The sequence below is a fragment of the Monopterus albus genome, unplaced genomic scaffold, assembly GCF_001952655.1.
Source record: "Monopterus albus unplaced genomic scaffold, M_albus_1.0 scaffold102.1, whole genome shotgun sequence".
Classification (NCBI taxonomy): domain Eukaryota; kingdom Metazoa; phylum Chordata; class Actinopteri; order Synbranchiformes; family Synbranchidae; genus Monopterus; species Monopterus albus.
Window position 1 is genome coordinate 1,510,821 of NW_018127982.1, and position 16,989 is coordinate 1,527,809.

General features: G+C 38.7%; 2 protein-coding genes across 2 annotated transcripts in view; one reads left to right on the plus strand and one right to left on the minus strand.

The window, feature by feature from the left end:
• Positions 1 to 1,731: 1,731 nt before the first annotated feature.
• pus1 (pseudouridine synthase 1) lies at positions 1,732 to 4,574 on the minus strand. Its single transcript, XM_020609759.1, has 6 exons — positions 4,200 to 4,574; positions 3,609 to 3,835; positions 3,384 to 3,521; positions 2,937 to 3,039; positions 2,078 to 2,778; positions 1,732 to 1,968 (listed from the first exon to the last, which is right to left on the minus strand). Exons 1-6 carry the CDS (start codon positions 4,261 to 4,263, stop codon positions 1,936 to 1,938), a joined length of 1,266 nt encoding a protein of 421 aa, XP_020465415.1. The 5' UTR covers positions 4,264 to 4,574; the 3' UTR covers positions 1,732 to 1,935.
• Positions 4,575 to 8,080: 3,506 nt separating this feature from the next.
• atp2a2b (ATPase sarcoplasmic/endoplasmic reticulum Ca2+ transporting 2b) overlaps positions 8,081 to 16,989 on the plus strand; it is a 24,894-nt gene continuing 15,985 nt past the window's right edge. The window contains exons 1-5 of the mRNA XM_020609805.1: positions 8,081 to 8,775; positions 9,231 to 9,248; positions 9,371 to 9,453; positions 11,486 to 11,590; positions 12,472 to 12,610. Of these exons, the coding sequence (XP_020465461.1) occupies positions 8,658 to 8,775; positions 9,231 to 9,248; positions 9,371 to 9,453; positions 11,486 to 11,590; positions 12,472 to 12,610 (463 nt within the window). The 5' untranslated portion in view covers positions 8,081 to 8,657. The remainder of the gene's footprint in view (positions 8,776 to 9,230; positions 9,249 to 9,370; positions 9,454 to 11,485; positions 11,591 to 12,471; positions 12,611 to 16,989) is intronic.

Here is a 16,989-nt window from a genome sequence, read left to right on the forward strand (position 1 = left end):
CTCCTAAAGAGAACCTCAACATCCTCATCTCTGCTACCTCCATCTCTGCCTCTTGTCTTTTCCTCACTGCTACAGTCTCTAACCCATACAGCATAGCTGGTCTCACTACTGTCTTGTACACCTTTCCTTTGATTCTTGCTGCCACTCTTCTGTCACACAACACTCCTGACACCTTTCTCCACCCACTCCAACCTGCCTGCACTTGCCTCCTTTCTCCACCCACTCCAACCTGCCTGCACTTGCCTCTTCACCTCTTTTCCACACTCCCCATCGCACTGGACTGTTGACTCCAAATACTTAAAACTCCTGCACCTTCTTGACCTCAGCCCCCTGTAACCTCACCATTCTACTTCCCTCCCTCTCGTTCATACACATGTATTCTGTCTTACCATGACTGACTTTCATTCCTCTTCTTTCCAGAGCAGACCTCCACCTTTTCAGGTGTTCCTCCACCTGCTCTCTGCTCTCACTACAGATTACAAAGTCATCTGCAAACATCACTGTTTATGGAGATTCCTGTCTGACCTCATCTGTCAACCTGTCCATCATCATAGCAAACAAGAAGGGACTCAAAGACAATCCTTGATGTAGCCCCACCTCCAGAATCCCTTTAATAATAATAATAATACCTCAGTTAGGGAACAGCTCTGTAACATATTTCATCAACAATCTACATTGAGTACTTCCCAACTGGCTTCCATCAACACATACATTTCAAACCAATTGCATGATGTGATCAAAACATGGATTGTGAAACAATGGGCCTCTGGACAGACATGCAAAGTAAAAGAAATAAAAATAAAAATGAGAAGTTTTTCTTTTTGTGGTCATTGTACATCTCTTTGTATCTTTTTTAAGCTTCTTTATCAACAAGAAATGTTGGTGACTTTAAACAGAGGCCCTGGTTCAAGGGCCCAATGAGACCATGGGCCTATGCTGGTACACTCCTTCAGTAATATATCAATGGACAAAACTATTTCTGTCCATATACAAAAAATTGTAAATCATGCCTGATTTTCACTTTCCCTGATGTAAAAGCTCAAGTGCTTGTGCAGCTTTTTAACCCTGACCATACAGATTTTTATTATTCAATATTTTATTATTCAAAGATACAAATTCTATTCTTACAGGTAAAATCTAAGATTTGTTTTACACATAGTTTTCAACAAAGTGACTGCAAATGCATTATCTACCATTTTGAAGACACTGGGCAGAAACAACTGCTCATTCATTTTGGTCATAAAACTGCATTAGCAACGTGGTTATGTAGTTGTCATTTTATTAGGAACACCATGCTAAAACTAGTATTCATTGTAGGGTCGTTGTATTAGGCTACATTAGTCTTAGCTAGGTGTTCCTAAAAAAAAAAAACTTCCAACAGTGTATCAGGGTAATCATAGGATTTTACATAACAATGATACCCACTAGATCTGGTCAACTCAGACTACAGAGCCATCGCATCAAAATCCTAACCTACAGTTAAGGAACACCTTACAAGAGAAAGATGTAAAACTAGTAAACTACAAAAACTGGGGCTGAGAAACATGTCCGCAGTGGCAGTGATAACATTTACTGATATGTAAAGTACATATAAGGCCCATCCTTTTGTTTTGATGTAAATGTAAGTCACTGCATAAGTGATCATCCAAAAAAAAAAAAAATAATAATAATAATAATACAGGAATTCACCTTTGCATCGGGATGCAGTTATCAATAAGAAACAATTATTATAATAAAGAACAGAGAAGCTTTTTATATATAGTTGTTCATGTTTAATAACTTCATATAACAGAAATAAAATGTTATCCCATTAAGAAATGGTCAGTCTTGGAATATATACACTTTCAGTCCTGAAAAGAAAGAAAGCTAATCCCCAACAAAAGTGAGTGAATGTTTTGGTAAAAAAAAGTCTCTTCTTTCAGCAGAAAGGGTGACCTAACCAGAATCATTTCCTAGATCTGCATTGTCCTGTGGGAAAATGAGAGTAACAGTGAACAATACATAACAGAATGGACTTTTAACGTCAAACATCAACATTTCAAATAAATGTGTTATTCTGTAATGAACTGCCATATACCTGTTTTTGGTCCTTTTTCTCTCGTGCTCCAGTTGCTGTACCTTCAAAGTCATGGTTAGGAAGTGTGGCCATCCAGCTCACCATGGAGCCCTCCTGACACTCTGTGTCAACAATAGTGGGGTAGATGTGAGCCTCCTTGAAGGCCTTGACAGCCTCTTCTTCATGCTCCCATTCCAGGCGCTCATGCAGCCCATCACCTCCGAAGCGTTTGTTGTACCGATCAAAGTGAACCCTTTCCAGGACCAGCCCCAGTCCCGGAGCTTTGGGAATATCTACTTTCTCCTGTCCCCAGCTCCGTTCCAGCACTTCCTCCTCTGCGTAGCCCTTTATCACTGCAATCACCAGGCCAATCATCTTGCGGATTTGATGCATCATAAAGCTCTGGCCTCGCACTGTAATCACCACAAACTCAATATTGCTGCGGATAAATGGCTCTCCACAGGACATCTCTGTGATGTAGCGGCGGGCACTGGGGTCATTTGGAGCCTTCTGGGAGGTGAAGTTGTGGAAGTTATGGGTGCCTTTGTAGAGAGAAAACAGACGATTGACCCTCTCAAGTGTGTCTGGTTCTAGGCGAAACGCTGCTGTATTCCCTGTATCATAGTCTTTTGGGGAAAAGGCCACTGTTGGAAGCATATAGGAGTATGTACGAGCATCACAGTTGTTTTTAGAATTGAAACTCTGGGTCACCCGTTTAATACCTGTGGGAACAAAAGTAAAAATGAATATCTGGATGCCAACAGCTAGCTTCACTCAATAAGAGAACCAACTAGTGTCATCAATACAAGACAAATTCTGTCCTTTAGCATTCGTCATCCCCACATCTTATAATAGCAGAGATCTGTAACCAGCCTCTCACCAAGCACTTGGATCTGTGGCGGCAGATGCTCATTGATTTTTTCAATGATGTCTTCAATCAAACGTAACTTCAGAGACACTACTTGGCCAGCTGCAGACACACCCTAAACCAGTGCAAATAAAACAACAATAACAAACATGTCATAATGAAATACCAGTAATAATGATGTATAAAAACTCTTACTGTGGTCTGTTACAATATGATATACCTACACATTATATTTCTCTTCTTATGAAAAAAAACTGACAACCTACAACAATCAGGAAGCACAATAAATAAGCTCAGCATGGTTCAACACAACACTTCATTAGCACAGCGAGCAGTGCAGAAATATGATATACTGAAAACTGGAATTACACTGAATAATTTCAGTGGATGTTGGAGTCTTATTCCACTACAGCCATGTAGGCCTCAAACTGAAATTAATGCCTAATAATAACTAGATACCTTATCTGTTCTGGCACATCTTTGAAAAGACATCTTCTTCATGTCATCACCATGGTTTTCGGGAATGCAACCAGATTTTATAAGTCCAGTGACTAAATCATCTTCAATGGTCCTAAACTCAGAGTTTCCAGCATTTCTCTGAAACACATAAAACATTTCAGTCTAGTAAGATGTAAGAAATTAAAGTGCTTATAAGTAAAAATCCCAGCTAGCTACAACATGTACCTGCATGCCATAGTACCCTTTTCCAGAATATGCCAAAAGGAGAACCACTTTCTTTTTGGGATATCTCTTTTCATCTTCAGCGTGTTCCCCCTCCACTTTTATTCTTTTTGCTGTATGGACCCATTCAGCACTGTCCTCATTTTCTTCAGTGGTTCTTTTCAGCAGCTTGTCTGGCTGCTCAGCTTTGGATCCTTCACTCATTATGGGAAAGAACTTACAAAGGTAACCTGTGAAAGTGGCACAAAATATTCCTGGATGATTTTACCTTTATATACATGTACTCGAGAAAATACAGTATGTTTTATGTTGACAAAATAGCCTACATTACGTGGTTAAAACGAGAAAATGCAGTATGTAGAAATAACGTGAAAATGTTTTAACGTAAAAGTATCTCATAAAAACGAACAAAATATCTACTTATAACGATCAAGATTTCTTGTTATAATAAGATTTACGCTACCGTAAATGTTCTTATGCATAATGTGAAACATAATCCTGCAAGCCCAAGACTGCAAATACATTAGCAAAATTTTAAACAAGCAATGTAAGGAGCCAAGTCCTATAAAACAGCAAAAGGACGGATTGTCTTACCGTGTCTCTCCAATGTCACTCTGTGCTTAACTAAGGCACTCAACAGTGGTCGAACTTTAATCATGTCACGCTAAGTCATCATAAGAAGATCCTGCTGCTAAAATATGCAAACCTTCACATCTAATCAGAGGAACCTAACGCAGTACAGTGCCCGCTTTTCTGATAAAAATAACATAAAAGAAAATGTGCACGGTATATACAAGCTGTCAAACACGTAAAGTCAGTCTTATAACACAAATTTTAAAGACTCTAGTCATAAATATTTACAAAGACACTTGTATGAAACAAGTCTGTAGTGTACGCCGGAAAACCAAAAATATATTAACGGCAAAACACACATGGCCAAAGTCAACTTTGACCCCCTGACGTAAATATCGCGAGACCTGCCTTATTATCGTTTCCGCAGACGCATAGCTTACATCCATAGGAAGTATTCCGCAAAACTATTTAATTATTGGGGGGCGGGTAAATTGTAAATGTAGCCGCACTGTGGACAAAATGCAACTACATAATGCCTTTCTGTGATTTTACTGTCGCTCATGTTACTTTTATTTTAGCATGTATTATTTACATGGTACATTTTAACATTCACAACACCTCATGAAAAGCTCAAGGCTTTTGAAGTATCACTTTTTGACGGAAATGTCTTAATGGAGACAAGTGACACAAAAAATATTTTTGTACGTGTTTGAGGATTGAACAACAGGACCTCTGTGTATGTGTGTGGTCTGCCAACAGATAAGCAGAATCTTTCAGCTGACTCAGAGAACTGACACCCTGAAACACATTTTGTCTTGTAGCCTAATAATAATATGTTATATTATATTGTGTTTATATCTAATATGGAGATAAAATAAAGGAAGATTAGCCTTCCCCATACTTTGCTGAATCCAGTTTACGAAGAATTAAATGTAAAATTGACATCTAGTAATATTTTTGTCCACTGGAGTCCAGCAAAAACACACAAACAGTGGTGTTAACAACTATTGGTAAAATGTTTTTAAATTCATATAGTAGGCTACCAAGTTTTACTTTAGTTTAGGCCTGTACTTTGCAATAGTGACTGTCATAGTAATATTAAAAATATCATAAAAAATGCTGACAATGGGATTTTTATCAGGTGGGCTTCAAAGATTAGTAGGTTAGGCCCCATTTTACTCGGTTTTAATAGACTTTTATTATTACAGTATAGTGTTGAAGGCTAAAACTCAGTACTTTATTGTATAGGCTGGATATGGGTCTAAAGGAAAATAATTTCCATTTGCTCAAATCCTCATCACCTGAACTCTTGATACAATTTAAGCAAGCAGACAAGATAACAAATATAAGTTTGTTGTATAAACCAAAGACATGAAGCACAGCATTAGCCATTCTCCACCATTTTAAACCATATAAAGAGGGGTCACTATATTAATTTACTGTAGCCACTCATTATAATGTACTTGATTTATGTAACTGTCATGCATAAAGTCCAAAGTCAAATGGCAAAGAGGTTCAGCACTTCCAGAACAGAAAGTTATTTATGCCTCCCTCAAAGACACTGCAACAAGGAGGGATACTGTTTGCCAAGAGGCAAAATTAACTTTCTCATGCTAGGATGACTGTAATATGCACACTTACACTTTTTATGACACTTTATAAGGTGATCAACTTCTTTTCTGCCGAAAACCCAAAGCCAAACATAGGCATGCTATGGGAAAAATCTTGGTCACTACAAGTCTGTGCAGCTTCTCAGTCATCCAGGTCATAGTAAACTGAAAAAAATCAACTGGACTAGATTTCTAGGTCAAAGACATTTCACCTCTCATCCAAGAGAAGAACTGGTGAAGCCACTTGGATGAGAGGTGAAGTGTCTTCGACCCAGAAATCTAGTCCAGTTGATTTTTTTCTAAGTTTTTGCAGTTGGTCACTACAATCCCATATCACACAAGGCATGTGTCAAGTTTTCAAACAAGTGTTTATCTTACTGGATTTTAGTAATTCTAAATAAGAAACAATGACAAAGCAAGTTGTAAGTGATCATGTATATACTTTAGTCTTCTTTATGAAAGTAGCAAGCAGACGCAGACATGATAGAGAGTTAAATCTCAAAATTGAAAAGCTACAAAGTGATAAATGTCTTAAAATTGGCCCAGGAAAAAAAGCTTCAAATGACAAAATGAAGGTAAGATACATGTATTTATTTGTGTAACAACCATGCATTTTGTCACTGACCAAGAAGACATAATGTAAAAAATTTTGTTCATCTGTGCCCAGTAGTCAGACATAAACATTGTCAGTGTCTTGAGTTGTCTCATCTGAATGTGAAATAAATGGACACCCTCAATCTGACTGCAAAGAAGGATTCTGAAATGATCTATTCTCACAATGAGCCATTAGAGAAGCTTTAAAAACAGACCTCAACCTCTCTGCAAAGCTCACACTCACCCATACTCCTACACAGAGTGAGCTGGCTGCATAGCAAAACTTGGATCAGACTGGACTGAACTTGCTGCCTCTGCACTGCCCCCACATGTAACAAAAAAGAATTAAAAGTCATTCTCATTGTCAGCAATGAAACCCACAGCTGTTGAAATGGTTTATCTGCTGGCTGTGCAGTAAGAGCTGCTAATCCAAAAACAAGCATCACATGTAGCTGTCAAATATGAAAAGGAAACAGACTAACTTCAATGGCAAAACAGATAATGAAAGTATATGAATGAATTATAATCATATTACAATAATATTATAACATCAACAAATAATTCAAGTATATGAATTAATTATAATAATATTACAATAATAATAATAATAATATAATATTTCACTGTTTTTGAATCCATGGTACACAACTCGTGATTTATTTCATATTAATATTTTTGTATTTTCTGTATCAGGAATCAGTGAAGTTCGATGTCATAAGTGATGTCATGCTTCAAAGCACCACATGATTCATATTTTGAGGCTACAACCAGCTATGAATTAGGGATGCACTCTCAGTCTGCTTCCTGATAATTTTCATCCTTCTGCTGTTTAAATCAATGTGCTCAGTTTTTAAAACTGTGAAACTGGACTGTTAAGTGTCCAGCCACATAAAAGTCAAGTCAAGTCAAACTTTATATCCAAAATCACAAACTGGCCTTAAGGGGCTTTACACTGTGCATAGAGAAAGAAAAACAATCTGAAGAGGTCAAAACTCCAGCAACACTTTTGAAACAGCAACAAAGAAGAACTTATTAAATTAAAGGGCAAGATCCCGGATACAGGCGGCCGAAATGAGCTTTCTCCGCAGGGCGGCCGGGCGCACCCCTAGAGATAGGGTGAGGAGCTTGGTCACCCGGGAGGAGCTCAGAGTAGAACCGCTGCTCCTCCACATCGAGAGGAGCCAGCTGAGGTGGCTCGGGCATCTGTTTCGGATGCCTGGCATTCCCCCGGAGGAGCTGGAGGAAGTGTCTGGAGAGAGGGAAGTCTGGGCATCTTTGCTTAGACTGCTGCCCCCGTGACCCAGTCTCGGATAAGCGGAGAAAATTGATGGATGGATCAAAACATTTCTAAGATTTTTAAATTGGGCCTAAATTTTATGGAAATGAGTAGAATAAAATATTTTGATGCCATGTTGTGTTTATTTACATAAAGTACATTATGTAGAAGTTCACCCAAATCAGTCTATATCACCATCGTTTTTGACAAGTAACATCTTTGGAAATGGAATGAGGACTGTGGAAGGCTATGACACACACACACACACACACACACACACACACACAGAGAGAGAGAAAGGGCCGGAGAGAGAGAGAGAGAGAGAGAGAGAGAGAGAGAGAGAGAGAGAGAGCGAGAGAGAGAGAGAGAGAGAGAGAGAGAGAGAGAGAGCAAAAAGGATTTCCGGTGTTTGCAACCAATGAGCTCGTTCCACATGCGGACAGCGAACACCGCATTTGACGTACGCGAGAGCTGCAGCAGATAAACGCGATTGGTGCCCATGAGAACGGTGGTGATTCCGCAATACACAGGCGGAGCGGACAACGGGACCAAAGCTGCGACTTAACCACATGTTTAAATCATCTATTTGGACAGGTTTATTCTGGAATTCGCCGTTTTAAAAGAAGACGAGGCTATTATAACATCCAAATTAAGTCTGGGATACTGACGTGAATTAATAATTCAAGGTCCAACGGCAAAGCTAGCAGCACAACCGGCGAATTCAAGCTGAGCCAAAGGAGCCCAACAGTTAGCTAGCTTTAGCATGTTAGCTATCTGTTAGCTCAGTCGCTGCTAATATTAATTCGTCCGCTCTTGCCAGGCACCTGCACCCGCGCCGTCCTGGGTTAAATAAATTAAGTTGGTAAGAGTCAGCACTGTCGGCAGGCGTTTTGATATTTTTAAATATTTTTATTTTAAATTACGGGGTGACACCAAAAGAGCACAGACCCGTGACAGGCTGAGGTTGAAACAAGCGGTGTCCTCAAGTGGCTGCTCACCATGGACAACGCACACACAAAGACGGTCGAAGAGGTTTACAGCTTTTTCAACGTGAATGAAAGCACAGGTCTGAGTTTAGAGCAAGTGAAGAAACAACGGGAACGCTATGGACCAAACGGTAAGGAGTTGGTTAACGTCAGTCTGTTCAAAGGCTAGATTAGCTATACTCTTCCTGTGTCATGTATGGGTCATAGCTATTTGTAATTGGCATCATACCAAACAAAAAGCAAAGTTGCCGACGTCACGATCTGTATGTTGACATCCCGAAAAGCATCACTTCTGTCACTCAAGATAGTAATCGGCACCAAATTATCCACCAGAATCTCTACTGGCTAAGCATGATTAGATACACAAGGAATGAGACTCTAGTACAGAGGCCCTCAGTGTGCTTTGTAAGGCAACCGTAAAATAAAATACAGCTTTGTGGATCAAATAGGAAACCTATCTGTGTGAATTTTTTTTTTTTTTTGTCTTCAGTACTGCTACTGAAAAAGCTATTATTGTATGTCAGGTACTGACATGTAACTGCTTGTCCGTCTCTTTTGTGTGCTGTCTAAATGGGATGATCTGCAGAATTGCCAGCTGAGGAGGGTAAGTGAACAATTGTTTGTAAATGCAAGCAGTCACCTATTTATGTTAGGAGTCTTTCATTTCCATTTGTTTTAGATGAAAGGTAACATTAGAATTTGTTTATGAATAAAACCTGTTTCTAGGTAAATCCCTCTGGGAACTGGTGATTGAACAGTTTGAAGATTTGCTTGTGAGGATCCTTTTACTGGCTGCCTGCATATCCTTTGTGAGTATAACCCATGCATTGTGAGCAGAACAAGTGGCTTATTAAGTGCATTCAGCTGACATGTAAGACATTGATTAATTAGTAAAACAAGCTCAATAGCTCATGTTTAATTTCTGCACTTGTATACAGCTAAGTGCTCAACTTCCTTTACCATGTTATCAAGGTCAGTGGTAGTAAAAATCTGTAAACATATTGTGACACTTGTGTAAGGGTTGTGTTGAACATTCAACTCAAGATAAAGTTGACCACACAGAGATCTTAAGTACAAGAGCCTGCTTTATGTCCTCCAAGCAGATTATTCAGTGTCATTGAGAAAATAAACTGCCCTTCTGCCAACTGAACATTGTCTATGTTCATCTCTGCTACATCTTTCTTTTCACATTTACAGTGATGAGTTCAGGGTTTTTTTTTGTTTTTCTTTTTATTTTCTCAGTACATGCTTTTGCTCTCAATACAAAAAGTACATCACTGCAGCCTCTTTGAGCCTGTTGTTTTATAGAGAGTATGTCAACACAACAATAGTAAAATATATCCATAGTTAAAAAGAAATCTGGAAATGGATAGTCATGTCACTTTAACATGTTTGATGACTATGTGGCATGGTGTTTTGGAATGGGCAGAATGCTGTGGCTTTTTCCTCAGTGTGAATGTGACAAGACACATGAGAAGTACATATTTCTCTGATGATTGAATTTTCTGTTAACATGTCACTAAACTCTAGAAAGGACTAACACTTATGATTAATATCCCTTTGATGATCAGTATTCATATTGTTAGCAGAAATCCAACATGACATGAATACAAATGATATAACTTGTGATGCCTGTGTTCTTGTCACCATTGAGTGGCAATTCCCAGTGCAGTTTTTGTACATTGAGTTCACTACCTTGTGGCTCCGTTTCTACTCTAGCATTGGCTGTTGGCCCACTGGCTATGAATATCGTCAGCCACCAAGGCATGGTGATGACAGCCAGCTGTTATTGCAAAGTTCATAAATCACCAGCTGTAATGATCACATTCTCAGTCACCTTTGCACATCCAGACACATTTACATATATTTCAGCATGACAACATTTTGACTACAATGTTATCTACAAACATTAGAATTTATATTCATTTGCCCAATTAATTATGTGCAACAATTTATTTTGTCTGTTAGATACTTATAATTTAATGGCATTTGGTTGATCATGCTTAAATAGGTTGTAGTAGAAGATAGGGGAACTGTTGAAATTTCATTTTACGCGATTGACTCCTGGCACAGATTCTGAAAGAGGAGAGAGTGGTTACTAAACATGATTTAATAACACTTGGCCCAGTTCCTGCAATACTGGTAGAGGCTTGATTGATATTGTTTATGAATAATTTAATGATTGTTAACCACTTCAAATATTGTGACAAACATGTTAAACTCAGAGTAGGGTCTTGGCAAAACCTGCCAACAAGGTGTGTTGAAATGCCACTGGGAAGAAATAACCATTTTCTTATGATATACTGTGGGATAAGGCTGGAAAACTAGTAGTTTTGGGCCACTAGATACACAATTAGTTAAAAATAGCTTTGGCCTTCTCCCTCCTCTTTGTTTCTTTCATGGGTTGGGGTTGGCTACATTGGACTGATATTATCTATTATATATTGTGGTGATTTTTAACATCCTGTGTATTCTCATTCAGTAGATCATGTAGAATGTCAGGTCCCATGAAGACTGGGCAACACAATTTGAAGGCCAGAAACTTTTACCTTACTGAATAGAGCAGTGTTTTATCATCCTCCTTACATTGCTGAACTAAGCATGGATAACAAAAAATATGTGACCCAACTACATAACTTTGAAATATAATCCTATGTAAACAACTGTTTAAGTGGTTATTCAGCAAGCTCTAGTATTAATTTCTGGCTCCTATTTAGGGGTTGAGCTAATGTTATTCCCGATCAAGACTACAATGCTCTTAGCATCTCACATTTTAGTATTAATTGTTATTTGTAGATTATTTAATTATTGTTAATTTCTGTTTTCTCTCATTGTGTGTAGGCACTGGCCTGGTTTGAAGAGGGAGAAGAAACAATTACAGCCTTTGTGGAGCCTTTTGTTATCCTACTTATTCTCATAGCAAATGCAATTGTTGGAGTCTGGCAGGTAAACACACATTACATTCACAGATCTACCTTAGTATGGCATATGGAAAAACTCGTTTTCTGGACACAAATGTTTATCTGCTCTTAGGAATATTTGTAAAAGTTACAAGTTGTGGCTTGTGTAAATGGGCAGTTAAGTGGATGCTTGTTTATCTTTGTTTATGCAAACAGAGTAAACTTTGAAATTAGGATAAATTCAAAGAAATGGTAGTTTTGTATGCATATTTGAACTCCCTTTAACCTTATAAACCCTAATCTGTACTGGCAGCTATTTTAGTGGCTTTGTGTCCATGTTGCTACCCCCTTACAAAAGACCATAATGCCCTGGGTCATGAGCCCTGTCTTACTATATCTAGTTGAGTGCTGCCTTTCTGCCGGCCAGGTTTGGAGCTGTTGCTAAAACTGTCCAATCTGAGAGCTGTTAGTCAGACTAGGAAAAGTCAGAGCTAACAGAAGTGCAAGTGAAGAATGGTTGGGAAGAAGCTTAGCAGGTAAGAAGGGAACCAAAGAGAGAGAACCTTTGGAAGAACCAAAGAGAATTGGTAGTGTTACTTTGTGGGGTTTTTTTTTAAAGTTATGCTAGCATTTAAGGTCCCATGTTAGGGTAGGTTTAAACATTTTTTTTTGTTTTAACCCAGTGTTTACATAATTCTGTTATACTTTCTGTGCTAAACACTCTTATGATATGCACTTAGTTGATTTGTCACTTTTCTTATGTAAAGATTAGACTGAGTTAACTTGTCTATTTTGAATAGCTGTGCTGTTGCTGTAACAGTATGTCTGAGTGGACACTTTGTTCCCTTTTTCTTTTCAACCAGTTTCTATTTTTTGTTTGCATGGAATTGACTTGTTTTTAATCTTAATCTTATTTCTACTGTTCAGGAGAGAAATGCAGAAAATGCCATTGAAGCACTAAAGGAGTATGAGCCAGAGATGGGGAAGGTGTACCGCCAGGATAGGAAGAGTGTCCAGAGAATCAAGGCTCGGGACATTGTACCTGGTGATGTTGTGGAGGTGGCAGGTAGGATAAAAAATGCACTCAGACAGTATGCTTTTTAACAATCTGAATGTTCTCACTTGGTTTTATGTTATTGTGACACAACAGAGGTGGGTCAACAACAAAATCAATTAGTGACATTCAAAAGTTGCTCAATATAAAAAAAAATAAAAACTCGTTATAGATTACTGTCTATTATTGGATTTGATGTAATTCAGCACACGCGACTGTAAGAGATGTACAGATAACACTTTTCATGAATTCTGTAAACACTGTCAGCAATGTTATGACATCCTGTTTAGAGTTTTTAACACATCCTGTTCATCCCTCTTAACAATTTCAGAATAATGGTAGCACCACATAAATAAAGCAGTTATGCAACACAAGTCAGGGGTCCAGTCTGTTCCTGAACATTTCTTGGCTAGCCTCAACCTGGACAGGGCCACATATGTTTATACCTTTTGCATCACTGTTAATGTCTGTTTTCAGTGGACTTCTTTCTGCCTTTTATCATACTCTTTGCATCATAGTATAAGATTGCAGCATTGAATGCTGGACCCCTGCATGAGCTTGATAACACTTAAGACCTTGTCTTGTTATAATCCAAGTAGAACCACTGTTGCTGAAAATATTGGTCAAATAGGTCGTTAAGCCTGCTAAATTTAGTCAGACAGTGACTGAATCAGACATATCTCTGCATGCTTTATCTTATGAGATACAACATAATAATAAACAATAATAATATTAATAACAATCACAGTCTTTATTTCTCCTCCTTGCCAGTGACTAGGGTTCAGTTTTATTGGTGTTACACTGAATATGTTTTTGAAATTGAGCAGCCCTGCAGGGAAGTCGCATTCCAGAGTCAATGGTCCTAGGGACATCTAACTGTCATTGGCATAAGAATGAAAAGAAACGCCATATGAATGAATGATGTGCCCTGGGGGTAGTAAGTGTAGGAAAACTAAAATTGCACCTAGAATTGACCCTTGATGTAAAGAAGAGACATAGATAGAAGCATAAGGGGAAAATTGTTTTAAAGCTGTCTCAGAGACACTTACTTCTATAAATACTGTGGTCAGTTGTTTCAGAGGCTGCTCTTAGGTCTAGCAGTACCACAACAGAGCAAGTGCCAGCATCAGAAGCCACTGGGTGATGGTGACCTTCACAAGAGCAGTCTGTGCTGCGGTATTATGACAACCAGAAATGTTTCAAAAATTGAATTTTTTTTCATAATATAATGAAGTTGCTTAGAGACATTTTAAAAAATTTCCAGTAAACTCCAACATGGAGGTGATGCAAATCTCTGACAACATGGGAACCAACCCAGGGTTTTTTTTTTCCCCTCTTTTTTTAAGTACATGGACCCAAGCATTCTGGCAGTACTACACACAACCAGACAACACCGAACTGTAAAGAACAAAGAAAATCACGTCCAATAGATGCTGTAGCTCTGAATACACAGTACAGTTACAGCCATGTGACTGTCTGCAGTTGCTACTGCTGTTTTCATAAATATGGTGTTAAACCTGATAGGTGGGACATGTAAGTAATGAGGCTAGAGTTGATTAACAGATTTAGGTTTTCACAGTATGGATCTTTCACAAAGTGAAATGAATAGTATTTACAGGGGCTGTCTTAGCTGAAGAGTTATGAGTTTGTGGGAAGGAAATCCGTCTGGTCGATCAGTGAGTTGCAGCCTGATGGCTGATTATGTACAAGCTGCACAGTGACGTGTCAGACAAGGCATATGTTTATATTCTTCCAGTGCGTTTAGACTGTTTTGCCATTACAAGCTGAGATGCTCTATGAGAGCAGTTGTTAAGTGACAAGTGGATCTCTGTGTTGCTAGAGCATGAAATTCTCTGTTGGTCAATCCCATCTTTGGATACGGAGAGTGAAGGCTATACTCACTCTTCTCTAATAGTCTCACACACTATTGATTGTCCCCACTGAAGGGACAGTTGGATCTACTGTAAATAAATCTATCCGCTTGTCTTATAGGCTTACAAAGAGTTTCTTCTGCGACATGTTTTTTGCTTACTTGTCACAGTTCAGTGTTTTTGCAGTGTTGTGCAGTTTGTTTTGCTACAGTATAAATTGGGTATCATTGACCACAATTTGCTTTTTCTGTCTTTCTGGGCAGAACATCAAGTGATACACCTCCTTTCTTTTGCATCAATGTAATAGTTCTTAGCGGTCAGTAGTAGCAGGTGTTCATCTAGCACATTTACACCTCAAAGAAAATGTTTTGTCAATTTAGTAGCATTTGGTATGTTTTAATTCAACTATATTTAGGCAAAATTCAATGTCCCATTAGCTTTGAATGCAGATCACCAGGACTTACTTTACCACTCTCGTGTCCACTGGTTAAGTTTGGGCAAAGTGTTTCAATGAGTGTTTGAGCTCAAAGAGGAGATTAGTGCATTTTTGGAGTTAATGGCTTTGTGACTTCGCGTTTGCTGTGGACACTTTTTTACACATGAATGAGTTGAACGTGAAGCTACAGGGGAAAGATCAGTTTGTGCACAACATGTACACAAATGTGACAGCCTTCAAATCCAAGCTGACTTTATTCTCCAGACAAATTTCAAACAAATCTTTCACTTTTCCCACACTAGCCATGCAGAAAGAGGCCACCCGAAACGTGAAGAAATACAGCAAACCACTAGATGACCTGCATGGAGAATTCTGCCGTTGGTTCTCTGATTCACTACATTGTTCTGCTCCTGGCCCAGCCCCTTTGTCAAATTTTAGAACCCATTGTGGCCCGTGAGTCAAAAAGTTTGCCCACCCCTGGTATAGAGGATAATCTATGTGTGACACACAGCCTTACATTTCCAGAATCTGTCCACCGTGGCTAGCGAACATGACAGAAATTCCAATGAGGAAATGAAAGTAATGTTGGCATGAAATTTCTGCTGTTTGACGCTTGCACATGCCAATATCTGAGATGCCCTTATTATAGTTATTCTTTACATAACATTAGTATGTAAGAAAGTCCTGCTGTTTACTCAAAATATACCAGATCTGGATATATGCCAGATGTGTTATGCTATCACCAAACAAACCTCTGTAATGCATGAGTATGATGTGTAGAGGCAAAGCTTCACTCATAAGAGTCAACAGAGGAATTAATACATTTATCAGCTTCATAGTCATGAAAAGAGACACTTGACAGCAGTTTGAGTTTTTTTTTTTTTTTCCCTCTGGAAGATTGTGGCTTAAAAGTTGTTTTCCATCCAAAGCGATCAGTTTGCACCAATATCATGTAGTCCCATACTGATCATCTAAAGAATGATCACAGATTGATTAATCAGCCTTAAACACACAGTAACAGTGTGAGCTGTCTTGCGTTAAACCAAGTTTTTTATTTTTTATTTTAAATATATGAAACTTTCCACTACCTTCATAAAATCCAGATTCCTGGAACTAATATCTAATTAGCCACTTGGAGCGAAATGGAAAATGTCCTTCTTGGGGTAATGAACGTTTTCCCACCCGTTAAATTTGTGATTTGTGAGGTTCAGGAAGCAAAAATATCTTCATATGTTGTTTTTATAAGCTCTCAGTTATTCCTGTTTTCTCCTCCCCACTTGTCTCTTTGACCGATGACACTATCTGTCAAACAATTGTTAGAGCGAGGTTTCCTTTAGCTCATTGTACTTTGCAGTTCCAAAGTGGATGAGGTTCTTAGTCTGCTGCCAGAGCGAATTGGCCTCGAACCTTTTAGCAACAGCCTAAGGTGTGCTTAAGGAATAAAAGTATTTCCTTTCTTTTCCATTTTCTTTCTCTCTACTCACCATCACCTTATGTTCACCTCAACTTGTCATCATGCTGCCCTGAGAGAGGAGACAGCAAGGCAGGATGTCACTTTTGAAAAGGGTACAGATTCAATTCAATAAATTTGTGCTCCAGATGGCCACATGGCTAGATGTCCTCACTTGTTTTTAAGAGTGTAGGATAGTCTGTCAATTCCCATCACCCATGATATTTGTCCATGTCTAATCCACTCACCCCTCCTGCCCCCCCCCCGCCTTTCTCAGTTGTGCTACTGTGCAATTATTGGAACACACAGGAATGATATGTAATGCACAGTATTTCTTCTACTTTTCTTATGAATGAATGAATGAAGTGGAGAGTCCTAAGTGTTTGAGACTTGTCAGGTCAATCATATTGGTTTGGGAATTGGACCAGTGTTAGAATAAGGTAGGAAAAGTTGGACTACAGACCCTGGATAGGGTATGAAAACGACTTGGGTCTTTACAAGCTGACAGGGTGCTATCACTTAAGTGTATGAGCCTGACATTTGTCCCCCACTTAAGGGAACAGTTAACAAAGATAAAATCTTTTGCTCACATGGGAGAGGGAAAGGTCTACTGTATATCCTGGAGGCTGGGCAC